Source organism: Octopus bimaculoides, chromosome 9, assembly GCF_046866305.1.
Source record: "Octopus bimaculoides isolate indiv1 chromosome 9, ASM4686630v1, whole genome shotgun sequence".
Taxonomy (NCBI): Eukaryota; Metazoa; Mollusca; class Cephalopoda; order Octopoda; family Octopodidae; genus Octopus; species Octopus bimaculoides.
The window spans coordinates 82,591,573-82,617,644 of NC_142936.1; the positions used below are offsets into that span (position 1 = coordinate 82,591,573).

Sequence of the window (26,072 nt, forward strand, 5' to 3'; positions counted from 1 at the left end):
GGTGTCAGTCCATTGCAGGGTTAACCTGCAGTTATCATTGATGAAACTCATTTCAGATGAGAGCACTGAAATAATGTGAAATGAAATGCCTTGCTTAAGGATACAATCCCTTACCTGGTAAAAAAAAATTGAGTCTATGAAACACACCACTACATACTATACCCTCATTCTAAGTTAATATCACATCTAAACAGTACTTTAAAATCACCATTCATGTTTTCCTGTCAGCAAATCATTCAATAATAGTGAAAATTGATTTTAGAATTATAAGACCAGATTGAAAGTTTGAGCTCAGTCATACTGAGAGGATTGATGAAAGAGAGAAAGACCAAAAAGAAGAAATAAGACATAGAGCAAGAAGGAAGGAAGAAAGACCAAAAAGAAGAAATAAGACAGAGAAAGAAAGAAAGAAAGAAAGAAATAAAGAAAGAAATAAAGACCAAAAGAAGAAATAAGACATAGAACAAGAAGGAAGGAAGAAAGACCAAAAAGAAGAAATAAGACATAGAGAAAGAGGGAAGGAAGAAAGACCAAAAAGAAGAAATAAGACATAAAGAAAGAAAGAAAGAAAGAAAGAGCAAAAAGAAGAAATAAGACATAAAGAAAGAAAGAAAGAAATAAAGAAAGACCAAAAAGAAGAAATAAGACAGAGAAAGAAAGAAAGAAAGAAAGACCAAAAAAGACATAGAGAAGGAAGGAAGACAATAATGACCCAGCTGCCTTGCTTCCCACTTTTTCCATACTGCCATAGGTTGGACAAGATTTACTGAGGAAATATATTACATGACTGGATGGTTATCCTGGTGCTAACCCTTACTTTTGTATGTAAGGTACCATATTTGATGACAAAAAAAACATTTTTCTTTCCAAAAAAATGTCTTGAACAAATCACCTTGGGTCCTATATGCAAATTCTGGTCTTCCATTAACCTTATTTAATGCACAAAAAAAAAACGGTTTTTTTCACCCAAATCAGCACTGCTGAAATTGCGATGCATTTGATAGGCCCATGCAGCTTTTATGCCATAAAGCACAGAATATATATATTTTTTCATTTATGTGAAACTGCTGAGCTACAGGACATATTATTTACAGATGACTTCTGACCGAGACCTTTGGAAATATGCTGTGCGTGAGAAGACCCGGCAAGCCAAGTGAGACCTAAATCCAAGGCCTCTGCCAGGGGTGTAGCCAGCCCACTAATGCGTACCTTTCCTTCATTTGACACTAAACTCCGCCTGACTGACCTTCGTGCCGGTGGCACGTAAAAGCACCCACTACACTCTCGGAGTGGTTGGCATTAGGAAGGGCATCCAGCTGTAGAAACTCTGCCAAATCAGATTGGAGCCTGGTGAAGCCATCGGGTTTCATCAGTCCTCAGTCAAATCGTCCAACCCATGCTAGCATGGAAAGCAGACGTTAAACGACGACGATGATGATGATGATGATGTAACTGAGTGAATTGTTGCTCAAACAGTTTTAAAGTGAAAACACACAGAAACTAACATGAGCACATACATATATATGCACAAACATACACTTTTATACAATTTGTAAATGAAAAGCTATAGGCAAATTTGACAAGGACAGCCATTAAACTGACTACACAACAACATTATCATCATCATTTAATATCCATTTTCCATTCTTGCCAGTACCGCCTGACTGGCCTTGTAGGGTTTTCGAGCGAGATCGTTGCCAGTGCCCCTGGACTGGCTCTTGTGCGGGTGGCACATAAAAGACACCATTTCGAGTATGGCCGTTTTCGTGCGGGTGACACGTAAAAGCACCCACTACACTCTCTGAGTGGTTGGCGTTAGGAAGGGCATCCAGCTGTAGAAACTCTGCCAAATTAGATTGGAGCCTGGTGTAGCCATCTGGTTGCACCAGTCCTCAGTCAAATCGTCCAACCCATGCTAGCATGGAAAGCGGACGTTAAACGATGATGATGATGATGATGATGATGATACTGGCATAGGCTAGATGATATAACAGTGTCTGATGTGCCGCCAAACTGCATCAGCCTGAATGTCAGCTTTTGGATGGTTTCTGTAACCTGATGCCCTTCCTAATGCCAGCCACTTTACAGTGAGTGCTGGGTGTTGTTTTTCATGTCACTGACATAAGTGAAGTTGTCAAGTAACTTGCAAGACAAAGTAAAGTAAGAAAAAGGGAAAAGCCCTCTTAATTGAGTGGGCATGTATTTGAGGGATAGGAGTTGGGGCAAAAAAATAATATATCAGAATGTCAGAAGCCGGGAACTAAAGATTACCCTCTTTTGGATATTGCTGTGGCATAAATCGGATACCTCTAGGATTGACGAAGTCACTGCTATTCACTGCAGGAGATGCTGGTGTTGGTGGTGAAGCAAATTCATTTACTGATGGAATAGAGTCTGCATCATCTCCTGTTTCTGAAGGACAACTTTGTTCAGAGTTCAGTTCTGTTTCACTAATAGATTTCTGAGAATACAAAATAAAAAACAGAAAAATTAACTAAGAAGAAATCATGAAATGAAATCTAAAAAAAAAATTTTTTTTTTCAATGTTTTGAAATTGAAACATTTGTTTGGCTTCAGCTTATTTTATAAGAATAAGTACTTCTAATTATATTCTAGTACTTCTAATTATACTTTAATATGTTATGGGTGTGACAAACTGGATGAACAGGTATCATGGTAGAAGTAGGCAAAGGAAGATTTAAAAGGGAATCATTAAATCAGCTCTGAAGATTTTAAGCTTCTCTTTCTCTCTCTCTCTCTCTCTCTCTCACACACACAATGATGCAGGATTATTGAAATGATGACTCATAAATTCAAGATTTCTAAATTTCTAGATATAGGCAACCCTGCATTACAGAAGTTTTGGGACATTCAGAGCAAACAGGGTGTATTGTCAAGATGGAATGTAAACATCACATCACTGTTTTGTACAGGCAGTGAAAAGTGAAGACATAAGTATCAACATTCAAGCATATGCAGGCATACACACATACATGGTGCACTACCACTTCCACTCACAAAGCATTAGTTGATCTGAGGTAATAGTCAAGATGTTTGCATAGGGTGTCACACAATCAGACACAACTTGAAACTACATAGTTATGAAGTGGACTCAGTACTCACTCAGCTATGCTGGCACCTAGAGCCTAACTGCGACATGAACAATTAAAATTTGTGTAGATGTAAGGATGAGAGTGAATGCAGGTATAAACATAGATTATGACAGACAAATGCTGTGCACCGTCAGCCGATGAGGCTGGACATAGAGTAAGACATGGCAAGAAATGGTGAAGAGTTAGGAGCAGGCATGGCTGTGTGGTAAAACATCTGGTTTGTAGCCACATGGCTTTGGATACAGTCCTACTGCACAGCACTCTAGGCAAGTGTCTTCTATTATAGCCCTGGGCTGACCAAAGCCTTGTAAGTGGATTTTCTAGAAAGAAACTTGTTATGTATGTATGTGTGCGTGTTTGTTTGCTCCCCATCACCACTTGCCAACTGGTGATGGTTTGTTTATGCTTCCCTGAATCAATATTTCAGTAAAACAGACCAACGGAATAAGTAGCAGATTTCAAAAATAAGTACTGGGATTGATTTGTTTAAAAGCAGTGACCCAGACCCAACATGGCCACAGTCCAAAGACTGAAACAAAAGAGAAAAGACAAAAGATGTGTGCATGTTCACATGTATATACGTAAATGCCATTCCACATGTTCTCGTTAACACTGACTGATTGTAAGCAGTCCTACAGTTAAGGACCAATCAAATGAAAAAAAAAAAAAAAAATACCTTATTTAGAAAACAACTGAGGATGAGCAACAAGAAGAGGTCTAGCTGAAGAAATCTTACCTCAACAAGTTTCATCTAACCCATGCATACATGGGAAAATGGATGTGAAACTGAACAAAACTGATGATAGTAATAATAAAACATGTTGGCACTCCGTCGCTTACGACGCCGAGGGTTCCAATTGATCCGATCAATGGAACAGCCTGCTCGCGAAATTAACGTGCAAGTGGCTGAGCACTCCACAGACACGTGTACCCTTAACGTAATTCTCGGGGATATTCAACGTGACACAGTGTGACAAGGCTGACCCTTTGAATTACAGGCACAACAGAAACAGGAAGTAAGAGTGAGAGAAAGTTGTGGTGGAAGAGTACAGCAGGGTTCGCCACCATCCCCTGCCAGAGCCTCGTGGAGCTTTAGGTGTTTTCGCTCAATAAACACTCACAACGCCCGGTCTGGGAATCGAAACCGTGATCCTATGACCGCGAGTCCGCTGCCCAAACCACTGGGCCATTGCACCTCCTAATAATAAAACATAACAATACAAAAAAATGCAACTAAAGATAAATATATATTTTTTAAAAAACTGTTAAAAGTGCAAAGGACTTACATGAACATTTGTTGGCCTTGAAACATTTAAACGTTCTTGGCTTGATGATATAGAATTACATACTTCTTGTTCAGGTTCTCTGGAATCATCTTTATCTAAAGATACTTCTTCTTCAGTTTCTAGTTGTTTTTCTTCTGATATAGTATATCTTGCGTCAAAGCTTTCTTTATCAGATGCTTCCTAGATTCAAAAACACACGAATACAGCATCTTTCAAAACATGGTCAAAGAGATCCTTACAAAGCACAAAATGAAGACAGTGTCTACGCAAACATCAACTTCTAATTGATATCATCACTGATAAACTACTGTAAATACTTAGTAAATGCAACGCATAAAAGAATCATATATTTTAAGACTAATGACTTGTAGGTATATGGTATTTTGTGATGCAACCATAATATATCATAAAGTATATTAAACGTTTTTATAAGCTAATACCACGTTCTACTGATATTCTATAGAAATTATAGCCAGCACTGATTTTTGTCACTATGTTTTGTATAGGAGACGTCAGGTGTAAACAAACAATGAGATCGAAGATGAAAAATGGGTAATGGATGCCTATGGGTGTATATTGGGTACCGGTGTTTCTCCTTTCGCTACCCACTGTCTTCGGAACTTGACATTTCTATAGAGAACCCATTTCTCACCACCAGTCACTCTTCAATCCAAAAAAGGTTCATTCGTGAGACGTGACATCGAAGAAGAGCACACACTCACTTTTGCAGTTCGGCAAAAGAGACCGATAGAATAAGTACTAGGCTTACAAAGAATAAGTCCTGGGGATCGATTTTCACGACTAAAGGTGGTGCTCCAGCATGGCCACAGTCAAATAACAGAAACAATTAAAAGAGTAAAAGAGTAAACACATATACACTCACTCAAATATATAAATATATTTTACACAAAAACACACATACACACAAACATTCACATTCCTCCCTTTTACACGTACACACACACTCACACAAAGTTGAAGCCCTGATTGATTTTTGTTTCACTGATGACTTTTCACCCTCCCACTTCTATCGGTGGATCACCCCTTCCTTTCTAATTCATATGTTGTGACAGAGAAATACGTAAGAGTATTATTATAGTAGAAAATACACAACGCACTTTTGCAACTTCCTCTCAGTCATGGCTATTACTCTCACAACTTCTCCTTCACTGAATTACTATTTTCTCTCCTCTTCCTTCACCATTCACTCCGACTGTGTGATTTTGGACAAATATATTTATACGCAAATATAAAAACACTACGCTCATTATTATTATTATTATTATATATATATGAACATTAGAAGCATCAGTTGTGGTGTGCAAGAGAGACGATTGCGCTGGTATGGACATGTGGTGAGAATGGATGAGGATAGCTGCGTGAAAAAGTGCCACACCCTAACAGTTGAGGGAACCCGTGGAAGAGGTAGGCCCAGGAAGACCTGGGCTGAGGTGGTGAGGCAAGACCTTCGTACATTGGGCCTCACCGAGGCGATGACTACTGACCAAGACCTTTGGAAATATGCTGTGCGTGAGAAGACCCGGCAAGCCAAGTAAGATTGTTGCCAGTGCCCCTGGACTGGCTCTTGTGCGGGTGGCACATGAGATGCACCATTTTGAGCGTGGCCGTTGCCAGTACCGCCTGACTGGCTCCCGTAGGATTTTCAAGTGAGATCGTTGCCAGTGCCCCTGGACTGGCTTGTGCGGGTGGCACATAAAAGACACCATTTCGAGCGTGGCCGTTTTCATGCGGGTGACACGTAAAAGCACCCACTACACTCTCTGAGTGGTTGGCGTTAGGAAGGGCATCCAGCTGTAGAAACTCTGCCAAATTAGATTGGAGCCTGGTGTTGCCATCCGGTTTCACCAGTCCTCAGTCAAATCGTCCAACCCATGCTAGCATGGAAAGCGGACGTTAAACGATGATGATGATGATGATGATGATGATATATATATAACAATTGCAGCGTGGAAGGTGTTTATAAGCCATTTAAGAAACACACAAGAGATGCAGCACGGAATTTTGTCAGTGAACAGGTCGCTGTCTCAAAGTGACGAAAATAATTTGGCAAATTAAATTTAAATGTTGAAGTGAATCTAACGGTTTTTGTGTGTTTCTTAAATGGCTTATAAACACCTTCCATGCTGCAATTGTTTTCGTTCCAGCACACAATCACAGATCAGGTCGCTTGCTATGCAAGTACATCTCCATATATATATATATATATATATATATATATACACACACACATATACATACATATACGCACACACCACACACACACAATAAACATACAGATAGACAGCTCTTTTAGCTGTTTAGTCCTAGGTCTTCCCTGATGGAAGAGACATTAAAGAGGTTTGATATGTCATCTTGTCAAAGATGCAATAATTATATTTTTTTTACAAAAAAGGAGATTGGGAGAATATATTAGGAGCATCTAAAGATAATTAATCAAAAGAATTATTATTATTATTATTAGTGCTGTTGGTATTAGTATAAGAAGCAGCAATCAGCAAACTCCATGCAATATTGATGATTAAATAGCAGCATTCTGCTATTTTACTGCTTTCAGTCATTGCATACTGGCCATACTGGAGATTTTAGTCACCATTTTATCATCAACATTATCATTTAACATCTGTCTTCCATGCTACCATATGTTGGATGGTTTAACAGGATCTAACAAGCCAGATGACTGTTTTGGCATGGTTTCTATAGCTGGATATCCTACCTAAAAATAATTTTATATATATATATATATATATATATATATATATATATATATATATATATATATATCATCATTTAACATCTGCCCTCCATGTTGGCATTATATATAGACATAGAGAGAGAGGGAGAGAGAGGAAGAGAGAGCCACCTGTGTATCACGTTTAACATAGATACACCACTGACAGGCATATTGTTGTGGTCTTTGTCTAAGAGAAAATCTCTTCATAGAAATGTTGTGTTTATAATATATGTCAGAGCAAGACAAAAATTGTCCACGGGAACATTAAATGCATTCCAGCTTCCTTGAGCCTTATCAAAGACATGTACTCACTAGTCTCTCTCTTTCTTTCTTTACCCCCCCCCCTACACACACACATCATCTTTTATCTTTTAATATTCTTCTTCTGTGCTAAGGCGGCTAGCTGGCAGAAACGTTAGCACGCCAGGCGAAATGCTTAGCAGTATTTTGTCTGCAGCTACGTTCTGAGTTCAAATTCCACCGAGGTCAACTTTGCCTTTCATCCTTTCGGGGTCGATGAATTAAGTACCAGTTATGCACTGGGGTCGATGTAATCGACTTAATCCCTTTGGCTGTCCTTATTTGTCCCTTCTATGTTTCGCCCCTTGTGGGCAATAAAGAAATAAGAAATGTTAGCATGTCAGGCGAAATGCTTAGCGGTATTTTGTCTGTTTTTACGTTCTGAGTTCAAATTCCGCCAAGGTCGACTTTGCCTTTCATCCTTTTAGGGTTGATAAATTAAGTACCAGTTGCGTACTGGAGTCCATCTAATCAACTGGCCCCCTCCCACAAAATTTCAGGCATTGTGCCTAGAGTAGAAAAGAATATCCTTCTTCTGTGCTGGTATGAGTTGGATGGCTTGATAGAATCCAACAAGGGTTGTGCCCTATTTTAAAGTCTGCTTTGGTATGTATTTTATGGCTAGATACCCTTCCTAATACTTTTCAATGCAATGGGTACATTCTTTTTCCTAGTACCTGGGTGGAGGTAGCAAAAGTATAGGGAGAGTGAGGAATGGTTAGAGATGGGGTAAGGGTATAAATATAGTGAATGATGAACATGGGTTGAGGCAGTGTGTGTGGTGGGGGGGGGGAAAAGGTAGTCAATGGTAAATATGAGTGTGATGGAAAGTAAAGAAGAGTAGATAACAGCTAGAAAATGGGAAACGTGTGTGTGTGTGTGCATATTATATCATCATCATCAATTAACATGCATTTTCCTTTCTGGCAGGGTTGGACAGTTTGACAGGAGCTAATAAGGCCAGGAGCTGCAGTAGGCTCCATTGTTTTGGTATGGTTTCTATGGCTGGATGCCCTTCCTAATGCCAACCACTTTATAGAGCATACTGGGTGCTTTTTACGTGGTACCAGTACTATTTATATGGTGCCAACACCAGTGTTTTTTACATGGCACCAGTGCTTTTTATGTGGCACCAACACTTTTTACATGGCACTAGTGCCAGTGCATGTTACGTAGCACATACCCTTTTATCTGTCAGTCTGTCAACTGAATTGTCACCATTATACGTGATGGGGTTTTACACAATTTCCATTTACCAAATTCCACTTACATAATATTGGTCAACCCAATGCTACAGTAGAAGACACTTGCTCACATTGTTATTTAGTGAACTTCTTAACCACACAGCCATGCTTGCAGTCAATGTTGAATAAAGCAATTAGATCGAAGGGATAATACATGACTCATCAAAGTAAATGAAAATTAAAAAAATAACCAATTGATAATTGCTAATTAATAATGAAAAAAAGAGAGTAAGATGCAAGCTAGTCAGGATCCAGAAAATATATGAACTCCATATAAACTGAAGTTGCATAGTTAAGGACTTTAATATATAAACGAGAGGTTAGTTTTGCAAATAAAAATTCAAATGATAAGAACTGAAAATTCCCAAAACAAAGAAAAATTGTATTAGAGAAACAAAAATAAAATGTCCAAAAGAAAAATCTTCCCCACAAGCAGATAATACCAAGAGCAGCAAAAAACAAAAATTAAAAAGGGACCAATTTGGGAGCAAGACAAATAAAAATAAATTAAATTGAAAAAGAGTGAGTGTATGTTTTTAGAATGGGTATATCAGGGAAAGTGTTTTTAATATTTTGTTTTTTAATGCAATTCTCATAGTTACCTCCAGCTCAGAATCTTGCTGTAAAAAAGCATGGAATTGTAAAAAAAAATATGAAATATTCCTTCTAGACTAAATTCGATGGAAATATGTATAGTTGCAATTGCCACTAGGCTAATAACAGAAAAATATTCAGCATGATGTTGAGAAAATTAAAAAACAATGTCTTAAATAAAAAGAAATAACACACATTCAACTTGCTAATTAGAACCATATTAAAAATGATGATGTGTATTAAATTATCTGGATCTTCAAACTTATTCTCTCTCTCTCCCTCTCCTGATGTGCACAGCAAAGGCAATAGACTGCGACAATATTTTCAGTCTCTATATTTTGTTAAAAACTGATAAAAGTTATTTAATTAGCTGGATACTGAGTAGAAATGTGCATTATAAATTTTAGCTGTCCATGTATACTGCATAAATTGTAGATGGTTATTTATATATTTCTTTTTGACTGTTTTACCCGACACCTCATCCAACTGGTTGAGTGAGCTATAATTTAGAGCAATTATGTAAATTAGTAAAGTATTTTGAGTAAAAACAAAAAAGAGCATGTTTTCCCAAACATAAAGAAAAAAAAACAAGAGTAAAATTATATTTTAGGTTTGATATCTTCTGTTTTTGTTTCTCCAAATTTTTATGCAGCCCAACTTGAACCATCTTAATTTCATGAAAGCAACAATCCGGAATCTATCAAAGTTTCTAGATTAAATAAGCAAAAATGATTTCTTTTGACGATGCTAATTTTTAATGGAATGTCAATATTTGAATTGATTTCAATATATGACTGGTATCTATTTTGTTTGATTAACCTTGAGGTAAATTAAGCTCAGATGGACGAGATTACACACTGCAAATCATTTAATCCAGGGCTCTGCTATTTTGGCCCAAGTTTCACTCCTGCTTTATCTGATCTTTCACTTGATTCAGTCAGAGAACCCCTTTAAGGAATTTTACTTGAACAAATTGAACCCAGTATTTATTTTTATTTTTTCAAGCCTGTTACTTATTCTACCAATTCTCTTTTGCCAAACTGCTAAGTTACAGGTATGTAAGCACATCAACTGCTTGGCAACTAGGATATATATAAAAATGACAGGCTTCTTTCAGTTTCCTATTTCTTTATTGCCCACAGGGGGCTAAACATAGAGGGGACAAACAAGGACAGACAAACGGATTAAGTCGATTATATTGACCCCAGTGCATAACTGGTACTTAATTTATTGACCTCGAAAGGATGAAAGGCAAAGTCAACCTCGGCGGAGTTTGAACTCAGAACGTAAAGACAAACAAAATACTGCTAAGCATTTCGCCTGATGTGCTCGCCGCCTTTCAGGCTTCTTTCAGTTTCTGCCAACCAAATCCACTCACAAGGCTTTGGCCAGGCTAAGGCTATAGTCTACAATAGACACTTGCCCAAGGTGCCATGCAGTGGGATTGAAACCAGAACCATGTGATTGGGAAACAAACTTCTTACCACACAGCCATGTCAAACAATTCTTAACAGTTGAAAACAGTATTTCCTATCCAAACTATAATTTATTTGGGTCCTAAAAAATAGTGAATCAGAGATCAGTAGATGTCTAACAAAATTCAAACTGCATGATTTACATGAAATAATCAGCTGCCAATTTAAACACAAGCTTCAAGATATTTATCTTTGAAAGTAAACATGTTGCTTAACTGCACTGTAGATATCACAAACAGATTGCTGCAGCAAATAAGTTGCTATGAACTAGGCCTTTGCTCTATTTCTAACTATCTGTATTCAACACCAAAATATAATTTTTACTTCATTAATTTTGATTTTGAAGCTTTAGTCTGCTTTTCTCAGGTGGACTTATAGCACAAAAATAGCTAACTAATGGATTGTATCATTTGCATTTTGTAGGTATGACCATCTAATCATGTTCTAAGATCTAAGACTTAAAATATAGATTCACTTTAATGATAATGATTTGGCTACTACACGGATGGCCAGGTGGTTAAGGTGTTGCACTCACAACTGCAAGATCATGGTTTTGATTCCTGGACTGGGTGTTGCATTGTGTTCTTGAGCAAATCGCTTCTTTTCATATTGCTCCAGGCCACTCAGCTATAAATAAGTAACACCGTGACAGACTGGCATCTCATTTAGGGAGATATGTTGCCATCTCGGTCACATGTATGCCATGGAAACCAGGTAACTGGTCCTATGAGTCCTGGGATTTGAGACAGTAACATCCATAGTTTGATGATGATGGTGATAATATTACATGGAACAAATTGTGACCTATGCACAAGTTATCCTGTTAATTCACGTGTAGGAGATTAATCTCCTTGGCAACAACTGAAATATGTAATCAAACAGATCAAGTGACTATAAAAAGAACAAACATGCTCAGAAAAAACAAAAGTCTAACAAGTTACTTGCAAAGAAAACCCCATTTCTACTTCTGCTGTCTGTTATGATTCTATTAGTTATATATTAAAAAATAAATCATTAAGAACAATGTTTTCATATAAACATTTTAATAGGTTTACATTTGCTTTCCTATATCAGTATGAATTAGATGGTTCTTCAAACATGACTATATAAAATGAATAACAATGTTGAAGTTAAACAAAAAGTGAACCGGAAGCTAGAAATTATTTAACTTAATCTGCTGCCGTGAATGAAGAATCTAAATTATTCTAACTTTTAAACAGTGTTGTATGTTCATCAGTGTAGAGCATATAAAGGGTGAATACACATCAAGGTCTTACTGATGCAAGGACTCTAATTCTTGTAGGGCTAAAGATGACTACAGAATTAATCAGGAAGTATCAAAATGAGAAGAAAAATAAACAAGATAAGCTATGAAATAGAATATTTCCTCTTTGGTGGGAAGTAAATTTTGAATATGGTTCAGTTCACATTACTCCATAAGGAGCAAAGGGCTGGTTTCCCAGTTTCTCTGGTATATATATATATATATATATATATATATCCCTCCTTGGATGGGAAGCCAGTCCATCACAGGATAATTTTGAATATACTACATATGTTATTGTGTTATTAAAAAAAAAAAAAAGGTAGTGTAGTATTTTGCTTGAGAATGCTTTGAAATGCTATGTAGTTGAAGCAAACAGAAATAGATTTTCTGAATCTATCAAATACTTTAGAAAAACAAATGAATACCTGAAAGCTGTTATTGATATCAATTACAGTTTTTTCCATTGGTAAAGCAGCAGGCGTCGTGGCTATGATTTCATCTGGTGCAGTTTCATGGACACCGTCGGATGACTGAACTGATTCAGAAAGTTCACTTTCATTATTTAAGTCTTTGATCTTCCTATCACTTTCAATTCTGTTTTCCTCTGCACTAGTTTCATTTGTTACTGATGCATTGGTTGGAGAAGTAGTAGTTGTGGCTGTTATTGTGGATGATGAAGATGATGATCCCGATACTGGTGTCCCTATAGAAACTGGTGCAGATGAAGTATTCCCATTCTTTATGCATTCATTGCTCTGCCGTGTGATCTGTGGATGCATTGAAGCATGTTGAGAGTTCATTTTGTCATGTTTCCGCTTGGGTGAGCGTTTCTTTTTGCCCATCCGTGATGGTTCAACACTGCCAGTCCTCATCTTTAGCTGCCAGGGGATAAATTAAAAAAAAAGAAACGCATAAAGACTAGATACAAGAAAATAATGAGATTACATCAATTTCTAAAAACGGTACAAGGCCACAGACCCTTTAAAGGGACACTATAATCAATTAACCACCAGAAGGTTCAGTCCTAGTGGCAGTGTAGTGGCTTGTGTGCTTCAATGAGCCTAAGAGCTATGCTAGTGGAAAGAGAGCTCCTGGTAAAGCTTCCTATGCTGGATAGGTCAAGGGATGGAGGCCAGAATGATATGGATGAACTTTCGTCAGAGTAAAAATGGGTTTGCACAGAGCTGATATCTCTACCTAGAAATAGCAAAGCAAAGTTACAGAAGCATCAATAATAATTCAAAGCCAACAAACCTGGGTAAAGGAAGGCCTTCCCTTAGAGAAACATATAACATGGTGCAGCAAAATCCAAAAGGAAACTAACATCATGCATTACATATCAGGCCCTCCACCTGGAGTTCACAAGGGGGACACCCTAGAAATAGCTGGAGGTGGAATATTGAGGCAGAGCTGAGAAAGCAGGGATTCAATTGAAGGAAGTAGAAAAGACAGCTTAGAGTCAAGAACAGAGATGATGGGGGATGAGATATCAGAATGGGTCCAAAGAGCGGAAGCGAAAGATCAGGAAAGGTGGCTGGGTAGAGGTAGCAAGATTTTATGTGGAAAGTGAGGGATGGCAAGAGATAATGGTAGGGGTGTGAATGTACTGATGATGAACAATGGTCTAATACTAACAAAAGTTATCTCTCCTTGTCCCTCTCTTTGGAACCACACTTTCACCAGTTTTCATTCCGCTTGTCTTCAAAAGTGTTGAATTACTTGATGATTTGCTGATAGAGAAATGTCAAGAAACATCATCAAGTATAGCTTAACACTTTTTTATAAAAGAAGTGTAGAAAGTAAACACTCAGGTAGACACGTGCACAGGTGCACATACACACTTACAATAGGCTTTTTCTGTCTATCAAGCTCACTTATGAGACGTTGGTTGCCTCAGGGTGAGAGTAAGAGACCATGCAACAAGACTGAACCCAAAACCTTATGGTTCAGAAGCAAATTTCTTAGCCACACTACTTACATGGTCGTAGCTAGCTTAGAAAAGATGATTTGATCACAAAATAAGATGTTACCTTCTTCATACTTGCATTCCATTTTGGATCTTCCTTGAACTGAGGTAGGCGTGTGAACAGAAGTTGTACCATATCCATAAGGGTGTGCTCAGCAGACTTCCTTAATAACTCTAAAATAAAATAAAATAAATAAAATAAACAACAAAAACATACTTTCCATATACTCTTTTTAATCTTTTACTTGTTTCAGTCTTTTGACTGTGGCCATGCTGGAGCACCGCCTTTAGTCGAACAAATCGACCCCAGGACTTATTCTTTGGAAGCCTAGTACTTATTCTATCGTAGTACTTTATTCTTAATAAGCCTAGTACTTATTCTATCTTTTGCCGAACCACTAAGTTACAGGGACGTAAACACACCAGCGTCAGTTGTCAAGCTTTGTTGGGGGGACAAACACATACACACACACATATATATATACATATATGCGATGGGCTTCTTTTTCAGTTTCCGTCTACCAGATCCACTCACAAGGCTTTGGTCGGCCCGAGGCTATAGTAGAAGACACTTGCTCAAGGTGCCATGCAGTGGGACTGAACCCGGAACCATGTGGTTGGTAAGCAAGCTACTTACCACACAGCCACTCCTACGCCTATATGAAATCAATTTCCAAAGAATATTACTTCATTATTGATTATATGTCTTCTGAACGCAGTTTCTGGCTTGGACAAAATGGAGAATTTTTTGGTACTCTCCCTATCTATCTCAGCTCTTACATTAACAATACCATCTCTGTTATTTCTGTCTGTAATTATCAGTGGAACAGTGTTAATATTCTCAGTCTTAGCAATACTGTTCATATTTTCTTTTGGTTTACTACTACTACTACTACTACCACCACCACTGCTGCTGCTGCTGTTGTACGCAACAATACTTTGTGTTACTCTGTTAATAACATTAGCATCACTGCTATTCACATTCTGTAACTTCCACTACATATTTACATCTCCAGGAGTAGTTTCTACAACTCCTGAAACAAGAAGGTTGATGTCACCATCTAGAGGAGTACTCTCTCTCTCTCTCTCTCTCTCTCTCTCTAACTTCTGATGTAACACTGTGATATCATTTCTGTCCACCTCCTACATACATAATATAGAACTTGAAGATGAAAATGTCAATAACCACATATTGAACTGTGTGTAAGCAAACTGAACTGAAAAATGGAGCATTTGCTTCAATACATAAAATTCAAATGCAAATCGAATAACTAGAAAGCAACCACACAAAGTGAACTCAATTACAATTGTGATCTTAAAAGGTTATTTCTACATCATTATTTAACATCTGTTTTCAATGCTGGCATGAGTTGGATGGTTTGACAGGATCTGGCAAGATGCAGGGCTGTGTTGAGCTTCAATGTCAGCTTTGACATGGGTTCTACATATAAGGCCAAAAATTTGAGTGAAAATGTTTGTCGATAAGACTGACCCAGTTCTTGACCCAGGAGAGCAGAAAAGCAAAACTGACCTCAGTGGGATTTGAACTCAGAGCCAATCCACTACCTGTTTATTCAGAATGAAGTAACAAAGATAAAAATTATAAGCTGAGTTGTTTAATTTATGGTACTATGTAAAAATATATCACAAATTGAGTCAAAAGAGAGAGTCTCTATGCAGTTGCTTGACTTTCTAGAAATAGCACCCAAATCTCCCTCAACTCCCTCCTCTTACCATTTTGAAGTCTCAAACAAAAAAGACATATTGAATAATATATCTGGAAAAGGTGATGATCATTGATAAAATATCTTTGATAATAGATCAACATGAGGGCTGATCTGTGACTAAACAACAACTTATGACAAAGATGTAGTTGTAATAACATTAAGCAAATATACTAATCTGTAAAAAAAAAATCTATATTAGCATGAGGGGTTGGAAAAAGAGGAAAAGGGTTATGATGATGGCATAAAACTATAAACAGGAAACTATTATCATCCCATGAATTAAATCTGTTGATGAGTGACAAGTATATATTTTATGATGAATCAGTCCAGTTGTTAAGGAACCACTTAAAGCTTATTAATCTATTATTCATGTGTGACATGGATAACAATAAAGGAGGAGGTGTTCAGGAGAGTGGTTTCTCCATTGCCTTTGTCAAGGCTATAAGAGGATTAACAAGTCAGTAATGTAAGCCAATGAAACAAACACTACTTATATAATACTCAAATAGGTTACAAACAAAAAATGTTTATTTTAAAACAGCAATTTACACCAGGGGTGAATTAGTAGAATCAGACATAATTCCTTGCAGTTTTCATTCCAGCTCTTTACACTCCAAGTTCAAATCCCATTGAAGCCAACTTTGCCTTTCATACTTATGGTGTTCATAAATAAAGAATCCAGTACCAAAGTTAATTCTTCTCTGAATTCCACCTCTAATTCAAAAGAGATCGGACCTTGGTACATTATGTCCGCTAAGCTGATCTAAGAATTGTGCTAAAAGTATGCATGTCTGTGGAAAACTCAGCAGTTCATGAGTTAATTTCATGAATAAGAATTTAGTTGTTTCAACAACTGCATGTTCACTGTTGAGTCCAACAGAGAATCCATCACTCATATACAGTGAAGAAGCAAGTATTAAAAGCCTTGCAATATAAAAGCAGTGAATGGTCAATGACACAGTGCAAACTATTGATTCTCCCACTAACATCATATGTATGATGGACTAAAAATAAACCATACATTTTCAAATTTCTGATGAAGGGTCTTGCTTAAAACAGGAAGCCTTTCATTGGAGTTCATTTAAGTTCCATGTATCTAATACATGTGGACTACAAAGTCAGAAAACAGCACAGCTCCCATGACTTTTGGAAACATGTTTTCACACTCAGAGTTGCTGAAGCATAGAAGAAGCTACCTGCATCAGTTGTTAGTTGCCGAGACATTGCATCCTTTAAAACCTCCATGCTTCCTGAAATTCACCAACACTACACCTGATATCCCCACCTCCATATACATGCACACATGTATATCATGATTCATACACTGTTCACTTTCCTGGCTTTTGTACATAATCCTATGTACTGTACATGCACCTTTGATGAGTTGTAGTGCACCTGAGCATTATACACAATAATTTCATTATTATTATTATTATAAACAAATACCAGTTGCCAAATAGTGTGTGACAAACACAGACACAGACACACATACAGACATATATATATATATATATATATATTGATGTGTCATGTGTCTTTGGAATTCCACAATATACATGTATGTGTGGTGTGTATATATGTATATATATGTATATACGTATGTGTGTGTGTGTGTGTGTGTGTGTGTGTGTGTGTGTATATATATATATATCCTAATAAGTAGGAAGGTAGATAAAACACAAACCCCTTCAGGTAGATGGCCCTGCTCAGTATGTAGAAAAGGAGTAGGTAGTAACTCTATAAGATGTACCCGGTGCAAGCTATGGACACATAAGAGGTGAAGCAACATCAAAGGCAGGTTAACTAGCAAGTTAGTTTTTGTTTGTGGCAGATGTTCAGGTGCAATAAAGACTGTAAACAAACAGGAAACAACTTCTATCTCATTCCAGGGTGAAAAACTAGAGGTAGTCGATAGCTTCCGCTATCTGGGCAACCAAGTTAGTAGTGGGGGTGGGTGCGCTGAAAGTGTAGCTGCTAGAATAAGAATAGCCTGGGCAAAGTTTAGAGAGCTCTTACCCCTGCTGGCGACAAAGGGACTCTCACTCAGAGTAAAAGGCAGACTGTATGACGCATGCGTACGAACAGCCATGCTACATGGCAGTGAAACATGGGCTGTAACTGCTGAGGACATACGTAAGCTCGCAAGGAATGAAGCCAGTATGCTCCGTTGGATGTGTAATGTCAATGTGAATACCCGTCAGAGTGTAAGTATCTTGAGAGAAAAGCTGAACATTAGAAGCATCAGTTGTGGTGTGCAAGAGAGACGATTGCGCTGGTATGGACATGTGGTGAGAATGGATGAGGATAGCTGCGTGAAAAAGTGCCACACCCTAACAGTTGAGGGAACCCGTGGAAGAGGTAGGCCCAGGAAGACCTGGGCTGAGGTGGTGAGGCAAGACCTTCGTACATTGGGCCTCACCGAGGCGATGACTACTGACCGAGACCTTTGGAAATGTGCTGTGCGTGAGAAGACCCGGCAAGCCAAGTAAGATTGTTGCCAGTGCCCCTGGACTGGCTCTTGTGCGGGTGGCACATGAGATGCACCATTTTGAGCGTGGCCGTTGCCAGTACCGCCTGACTGGCTCCCGTAGGATTTTCAAGTGAGATCGTTGCCAGTGCCCCTGGACTGGCTTGTGCGGGTGGCACATAAAAGACACCATTTCGAGCGTGGCCGTTTTCGTGCGGGTGACACGTAAAAGCACCCACTACACTCTCTGAGTGGTTGGCGTTAGGAAGGGCATCCAGCTGTAGAAGCTCTGCCAAATTAGACTGGAGCCTGGTGTTGCCATCCGGTTTCACCAGTCCTCAGTCAAATCGTCCAACCCATGCTAGCATGGAAAGCGGATGTTAAACGATGATGATGATGATGATGATATATATGATGGGTTTCCACACAGTTTCTGTCTACCAAATTAACTCAAAAGGTATTGGTCATTGGTCAACCCAGGGTTATAGAAGACACTACCAAGTTCCATGCAGTAGGACTGAACCTGAAACCATATGGCTGCAAAGTGAGTTTCTTAACCACACAGCCATGCATGCTCTTATGTAGATTTTAAATAAGAGTGCCGAGAAGAATAATTTACAAGGCATTTCCAGGAAGCTACCTCTTACAAACTTATATCCTACTGAGGACAAGCTTTGTTCCTCATCAGGTTAATGCTTTGGAAACCAGAGACAACAACCACACCTATTATTCCTTGTGATACTTTCAAAAAAATTTTCAACTTTTAAGTGTAACATGTATTTTTACAGGATACAAACTATTAACCTTTCTGGTTGAAGGGTTAATTGTTTGTATCCTGTCACTGACTGTGCAATGATTCTATATGGCAAAGCATATAATACTTGCTTCTCTACAGTGTATGAGTGATGGATTCTCTGTCAGAATCAACAGTGAACATGCAATTGTTGAAACAACTGAACAGTTATAATGCTATGCTGTATTACAGAGAAAAATCTGTAGATTTTAACCAGCTCTGTATATAACAGACAGATGCAAACAGGTTGTCCTTAAATACAGTTTTCTTGTGGACAGAAAAAGAACCAACTGGACTAGTTTCAAACCTCTACTGAAATTTCATCAGAGACTGAGTTACACTCTTTAACCATTCACTAAGACACTGTTTATAAACCTATTATTTCTTACAGTTTAAGTAATCTAGACTAACTGATTTTTAAATTGACACTTTCTTAGCAGCTAGTCCAATCAATAAATTACTTATGCGCTAATGATATTTTGTTTCAATGTTATTCTATACTACAAAATATATCTATAGATTTTAGTCAACATTTGACACTGACTTCATGTACAATGTCTTTGTGGAAAAAATAAGTAGGATCAACCAAACTAATTTCAGTCAGTAATTTATTAACCAAACTAATTGTTGAGAATGTATTTCAATATGCATACCACTCAACTTGATTTATTCAAGCCTTTAGCAATAGTGGGTTTACAGATGGTGTCTTTGTGATCAGTTAAGCGAGATACTCACTTGCTGATGAAATGTTAGCAAAGGATAGGAGGCAGTCCAGCTTATTCCTCTTCTCTTCACAAAGATATTGTATATACAGAACTAGATGTGAACATTTTTGTATTACATACAGTGTTGGCTAAAATCTATGGATACACTCTGTTGTACAGAATGGCATTGAAACAAAATATTGGTAACACACAAGTAATTTACAAATAGTTATAACTACAGGCACAGACACGGCTGTGTGGTTGAGAAGTTTACCTCCCAACCACAAAGTTTTGGATTCAGTCTTTGTAGCACTTTGGTTAAGTGTCTTCAATAATAGCCCCAGGCTGAACAAAGCCTTGTGAGTGGATCTGTGCATGTGTGTTTGTTAGTGTCATGTGACAGTTGTAAACGAGTATCAGTCATACAAGTGGTGTCTTCCGCTTCCAGTCTTCTGCGGAAACATGTCTGGTCAAGGGAAAATATTACCTTACTTGTTGAGGGTTGGCTACAGGAAGGGCATTCATCCATAAAGTCTGCCTCTATGAATTTGGTTCAACTCAAGTGAGCATGGAAAGTGGATGTTAAAATGATTATGATGATAATGATCACACAACTCATTAGGTAACAGTCATTGATTAAAAAAAAAAAGTTAATTAGTACTAGTCTATTGATTCTGAACAGTTAGTATGGAGTTAGTATGGCTTCCATAATTAGTGTTTCTAACTTTTTAGTGACATTTTCAAATTTGTTGTTGATGGAAATCTTTAAAAGACTGACAAAGATCATTACCATAAAGTCATTAGACAAAGATTAACAAATAAAAAATAATGAATAAAAGTAAAAATATACATATATAAAAAGAGCCAATCTCAAGGTGTAGCTTGAATTTACATGTAAATACTGAAATGTTATCTTTTTTAGAGAATCACTGACAGCATTTTATGGATTTTGTTTTTCCATTCAGGATTTCAGTGATTTTACATTTTATTCAGAGAAATGCACATCAGAAACTAGATATAAAACAAGATGTTTTTTCTTGTAGCAAATGATTTGATCTGAGACAATGTTTGTTGAAACTGAAGCCATTACATTGTGGAAAAGCAATTCTAGACATCAATATAATAAAACCAACAAAAGACTTGCTAGAAATAGAAGCCAAATATCCATCAGTTATACTGTCTTTAAAAAATAAGCACATTAGACAATGTAGTCCTAGATATGTAAAAAGATGGAGTGGTCACAGGTGGAATGGTTTTGATCATAGGTTAGCTAAGTTAGAGCTGACCTGGGGCTAAACAACAGCAATTTATTTCCCCACCCAAATTTGTAAATACAAAATATAAAAGTTTCCAAAGTTTTAAGGGTTAATGCATAGATCTGTCTCATTCTTCCTTTGTTTTTGTTTTTTCCTTACATTAATGATGTTAAGCAGATGATAGATATCTTTTCTGCATAGGACACTAAATTAAAATGGGTAACATTCTCCAAATGATCTGTTACCTATTTCCAACAACTAAATGTATTGTAGAGGCCTCAGTCAGTTAATGTTGACCATACTTCTGCACATGAAGGTACAGGATGAGGCTACGTTTTTTGGGGAAGACTGGTAGTTGTCTATCCATGCATTCAAGTCTCTACTCTAAATACCACCATGGTTTATCCATATGAAAGGTTATCATAAAAGCCAGGAAATCTCACCTGACGTTTTAACAGTACCACCAATCCATAATTCTAGACCTCATTGGAATTTGAACTCAAAAATGAGACAAATACTGCAAGGCATTCTATCCAACACTACAATAATTGCCAATTTACCATCTTAAATCCTTTCATTAACATAATTCTTTTGAAATAGACTGTCTTTGTTTCAATTCACTTTGAAAACAGCGAAGCATCTAGTAAAATAACTTTCTTATAATTAAGTTAACATGAAATTATGATGACAAGTTTCAATTTAGCTCACATAGAACAAGGGTTGGTCTCAGATTGGGATCAAAAGAGTTAAATATACTGAGAAGGAATAAATATTATATATTTTGAGAGAAAAATTATCACTATAAAATTAGTGTCTTAGAGAGGGAAAGCTTTGTTTCCCAATTGTTTAGGAGACTACTAAAATATACAATAAAATATCTTGAGTAGGTTTAAATTCAAGCACTATGAGCTAGTAATCCAATATCTTATTCACTGGAGCCATTACATACATAAGCATTTGCTAGAAATATGTAAGTTTCTGCTATTTTTGCCACCAACTTAAAGCAAACAAAACACTGCAACTTGCAGAATATATTTTGTACATAATAATTCTGGCAACATTTTGGTGACTGTCTGCCTACTTTTAATTATATAACACAATTGAAAATAACAAACTGAATGCTTGGACAAACTCTAAGGATTCTTCATGCTGGAACATTACTGCATGCAAACACATATCTGCCATGGGAGAGTGAGAGACAGGGAGTGGTTGAGAGGTGAGTACAATGAAGAACAAGTGCTGAGAGGATGATAAGTAGGGGAGATAGGGAAGAACAGGTAACATGTGTTGAGATTGGACAGGGTTAAGGAGTGAATGTAATCAACGGTGGCTAAGGGGTGGGAGGTGACCAATGATGGATGCATCATTGTGAAAAGTACCTGAATAGTGGTGGAGAAGATCTTGTGTGCTCAAACAGAACAAAGTATTTGTTAAAAGTTAATAATTTATACTGAAAAGTGATTTTGACTCTTCTGATAACCAACCCACCTAAGACTGCTCTTTGCTCTATGATACATACTTACTGTTTTTAATTAATCTAAATCAAAACCATTCATCAAAATTTCAAGGTGACTTATGTCCTAGCTTAGTAATGGCCCAATTATTTTACTAGATTCTTCATTATTTTCAAAATAACTAGAACAAAGACAGAAATATGATATCATAAGGAAGGTGAATGAAGTACACTCTTTCCTTCTTGGTTACGACTCCTTGAAATGCCACTTCATGCCCTAGGTTGGAAATCCTTTCCTTTATTGTATTTGAAAGACATTCATTTCACAATTTAATGATGATTTCATCATATCATCATCATCGTTTAATGTCTGCTTTCCATGCTAGCATGGGTTGGATGATTTGACTGAGGGCTGGTGAACCAGATGGCTACACCAGGCTCCAATCTGATTTGGCAGAGTTTCTACAGCTGGATGCCCTTCCTAACGCTAAAAGTAATATAAAATTTAATAAAGATGTTGACCTCGCCACAGAAAGGAACTAATGGTAAAAGCAGATTGGCCAATGATGTGTGCAGATATCTCTTAAGTTGGCAATTACTCTTTATGGAAAACGAAGAGACTGTCGAAGAAGATCACACTCAGTTTCTTGGAGGCATCCTGAAAATGTAGGGAACACGAACATTCTACCTCACCACTATACCACTGTTTGTGTCCTTGTACATTAAGACATAGACCAGCATTTCATTACCTCATGACACTACTAGAAGATAGCTGTAAGACTTGTTTGTGTAGATCGTAAGCAACACCCCTGCTACTCAAGCAGTGTCAATGAAAATACACTCACACGTACACATGTATACATTCACATACACATATATGTACACACACACACACACACACACATGATGACTGAAATAAAACCAAGAACAATGAGGAGACCAAATATATAACTGGCTACTAACTGAGTCACAAACATCAAGGTGCAGAGCTTTGCAAAGGACATGCATTTCACAAGTTAACAAGAAGCAAATCAAATGAAATATTAGACTGCATGAAGCTATTAATTCTGTCGTGAATATGGACCAATGGCAAAAATAGAATTGGCTTGTGATGAGTTTACAACATATCTAATATTGCAGATTACCACTAATAGAAATGGAAAAGGGGAGAAAAAGAAGATGATAATGATGATTTGCAGTAGATAGTAATAAACTATGCATATTTTCTTACCACTCAATCTCATCTCAAAACAGATTCTGAAGCAAGACTGCATGATTTCACAGACAGATTCATTTGTAAGTAGCACTCCAGCTGGAGACAGCAGCAACGTTCGAAGTACCTACAAAAATATAGTAATTATGAAAATAAATTAAATGTATTAGTTGTAATGTGCTAAGGTATTGAAATTTTTTATATGAGACAATACATTACTTTTCTCATAATGATGAGATAATTTAGAAAGAAAAATGAATATGAAATATCGTAATTAAAAGATAAGGTAAGCACCATAGAAAAAGATAAATTCTCAACAAAGAAAGTGCAGGTATGTGGTTAAGAAGTTTGCTTTGCAATTATGTGGTTCTGGGTTCACTCTCACTGCATGGTACTTGCAGAACCACTTTTACAAGACCCTCCTGCAGATCACCTTGATAAAGATTGACTGGTGATTTTAAGCAGACATGTTGGACAACTCCTCACAGCCATCTCCGTATGCCATTTCCTGATGGACATAAAATTTATGTCTTGTGTATTTGCCTTATGAGTAGGTGAAATAGAAAGTAGGCTCATATGAAATATAGCTATAAGTGGCTACTAGTGATGTTACTGACTATCATCATCATTATCATTCACTTTCCATGCTGGCATGAGTTAGACAGGTCGTCACAGTCTGAGTCAGTCCTTTGGAATTACCACCCTCCTAGATGAATGGGAAGATCACATCTCACTTGTACGTTTCAGTCTTGGCTTGGTTTCTACTATTAGATGCTCTTCCTATCACCAACCACTTTACAGAGGATACTGAGTACATTTAATAGGGCACTGATACTAGTAAAGCTGTGGTATTCTTGACAAGGCTACAGAGTCCTCTTGACTATGTCATCTCAACTTGATCACTAACCACTACAAAGAGCGCACTGGACTGGATGCATTTGATTGTGGCCCCAAGCACTAATGGTTTCTTCTATAAGACTAACCCTTTACACACACACACATATATTTCTGATAAAAACAAATAAAATTAAATAAATTCATTATTCACAATAACAAGGCGGATAAATGTCACATTCTTTTCACAATAACAGGAAAATATAAAACCTTACATGTAATATTTTCATAAGAACAACTTCATCCGAACTAGGATCTGTGCCAACAAATCGAGCATGTGTTACAGCATCAGCAATGTTTTCTATTGCTGGAGCTGCTGTTTTACAGGAAGGTTCTAAAACAAGACAAGGATTTAACATGTCAAATACTATTAGATACGATGAATAGCAAAAATATCTATTATTTGAAGAGAAAGGCAATGGAGAAAAAAAACATAAAAAAGGAAGACTTTTATCAAAATGTTTTAACAAGTGACTTCTTGTTCTCTTCCTCTCCATACTTCCTGTCAGTATGGTCTTGAGCAGTGACTCATGGTCCATAATATGATAGTTTTATGGACTTGTTACCTTGTAAATGCTACTGCCCCAGAAACAGTTATCTTTTTAAGAGTGGTGGTTAAAAGTTTGGAACAAACAATTTGATAAATCTGAAATCAAAATGAAATAAAAACAGTTACTTACCAATCAACCCATAGGAGATAAATTTGTTGACAGAGGTGAGAGCAAGTCCAGTGATTGGCCCTGTTGTATCTTCTGATCGGATTACTCCAAGGAATGGACTTAAAAATGCATTTGGTTCTAGATCACCCAAATCTAAAAATAAAAATAATGCAAAAATTTTATATGATTTGATGCTTAGAAACATTCCAGAGAGACAGGACTCTTACACATTTTGTTATGTAATCTTCTCTAGTTTGTTAGTCACAGTTCAACTCTGATCAAGCAGGCCTATGATCAAAGGTATTCTAGCCATGACCATTCCATGTGGTATTAGGCACCTTGACCTACACTATCTAATGTGTTCCTAATTATGAAAGATATGGTGTGATTCAAGGGAACTATTACTAACAGATCATGTGCCCTGCAGGGATTCCATCATTGGTAAGAAGGAAGGCAATACCTGTAATTCTTTACAGGGCCCTCAAGAATGGTGACAAGGAAGGAAGAAAGTATCCATAAACTTGAGTCCTGGCTCAAGAGCTTGCAACAGAGGGGACAGCACTAAAAGCATCCAAGGTGCTGGGTGGTGATGGTGTTAAACAGAACAACAGAATAAGTCTACCAAGCAACTCTTTAACAGACCATATAATATAAGTTTTCTTTTCATTTATATAAGTCTAGAGGAAGGGGTAGAGCTCATGATCCATGCAGGCCTTCAGAGTCTGGTGAAATTGATACCATTAATATTGTGTTTCAACTACTGCAGGAAAGACATGAGCAGAGAGGAGATTCCTGAGGCCTGTTGTACTGGAGATGAAGGACTAAGCATAGCAATTAGTGCAAGGAAAGAATGGGTACCAAAAGGTAGAAAAATTAGAGGGACAGGGGTGCCTGGGTAATGGAGGTATG

General features: G+C 37.3%; 1 protein-coding gene across 13 annotated transcripts in view; it reads right to left on the reverse strand.

Annotated features, from left to right (window-relative positions):
- The window catches only part of LOC106879283 (Golgi-specific brefeldin A-resistance guanine nucleotide exchange factor 1), a 98,371-nt gene that overhangs the window by 43,411 nt on the left and 28,888 nt on the right, over positions 1 to 26,072 (reverse strand). For 5 of the 13 annotated variants that reach the window (XM_089357894.1, XM_089357898.1, XM_089357897.1 and 2 more), the window contains exons 4-11: positions 25,185 to 25,316; positions 24,720 to 24,838; positions 23,629 to 23,737; positions 14,062 to 14,171; positions 12,457 to 12,909; positions 9,298 to 9,315; positions 4,400 to 4,579; positions 2,272 to 2,461 (exon numbers count right to left, since the gene is read on the reverse strand). In XM_089357894.1, the coding sequence (XP_089214020.1) occupies positions 2,272 to 2,461; positions 4,400 to 4,579; positions 9,298 to 9,315; positions 12,457 to 12,909; positions 14,062 to 14,171; positions 23,629 to 23,737; positions 24,720 to 24,838; positions 25,185 to 25,316 (1,311 nt within the window). The remainder of the gene's footprint in view (positions 1 to 2,271; positions 2,462 to 4,399; positions 4,580 to 9,297; positions 9,316 to 12,456; positions 12,910 to 14,061; positions 14,172 to 23,628; positions 23,738 to 24,719; positions 24,839 to 25,184; positions 25,317 to 26,072) is intronic. The other 8 variants (XM_089357904.1, XM_089357905.1, XM_089357906.1 and 5 more) reach the window with 3 other exon arrangements.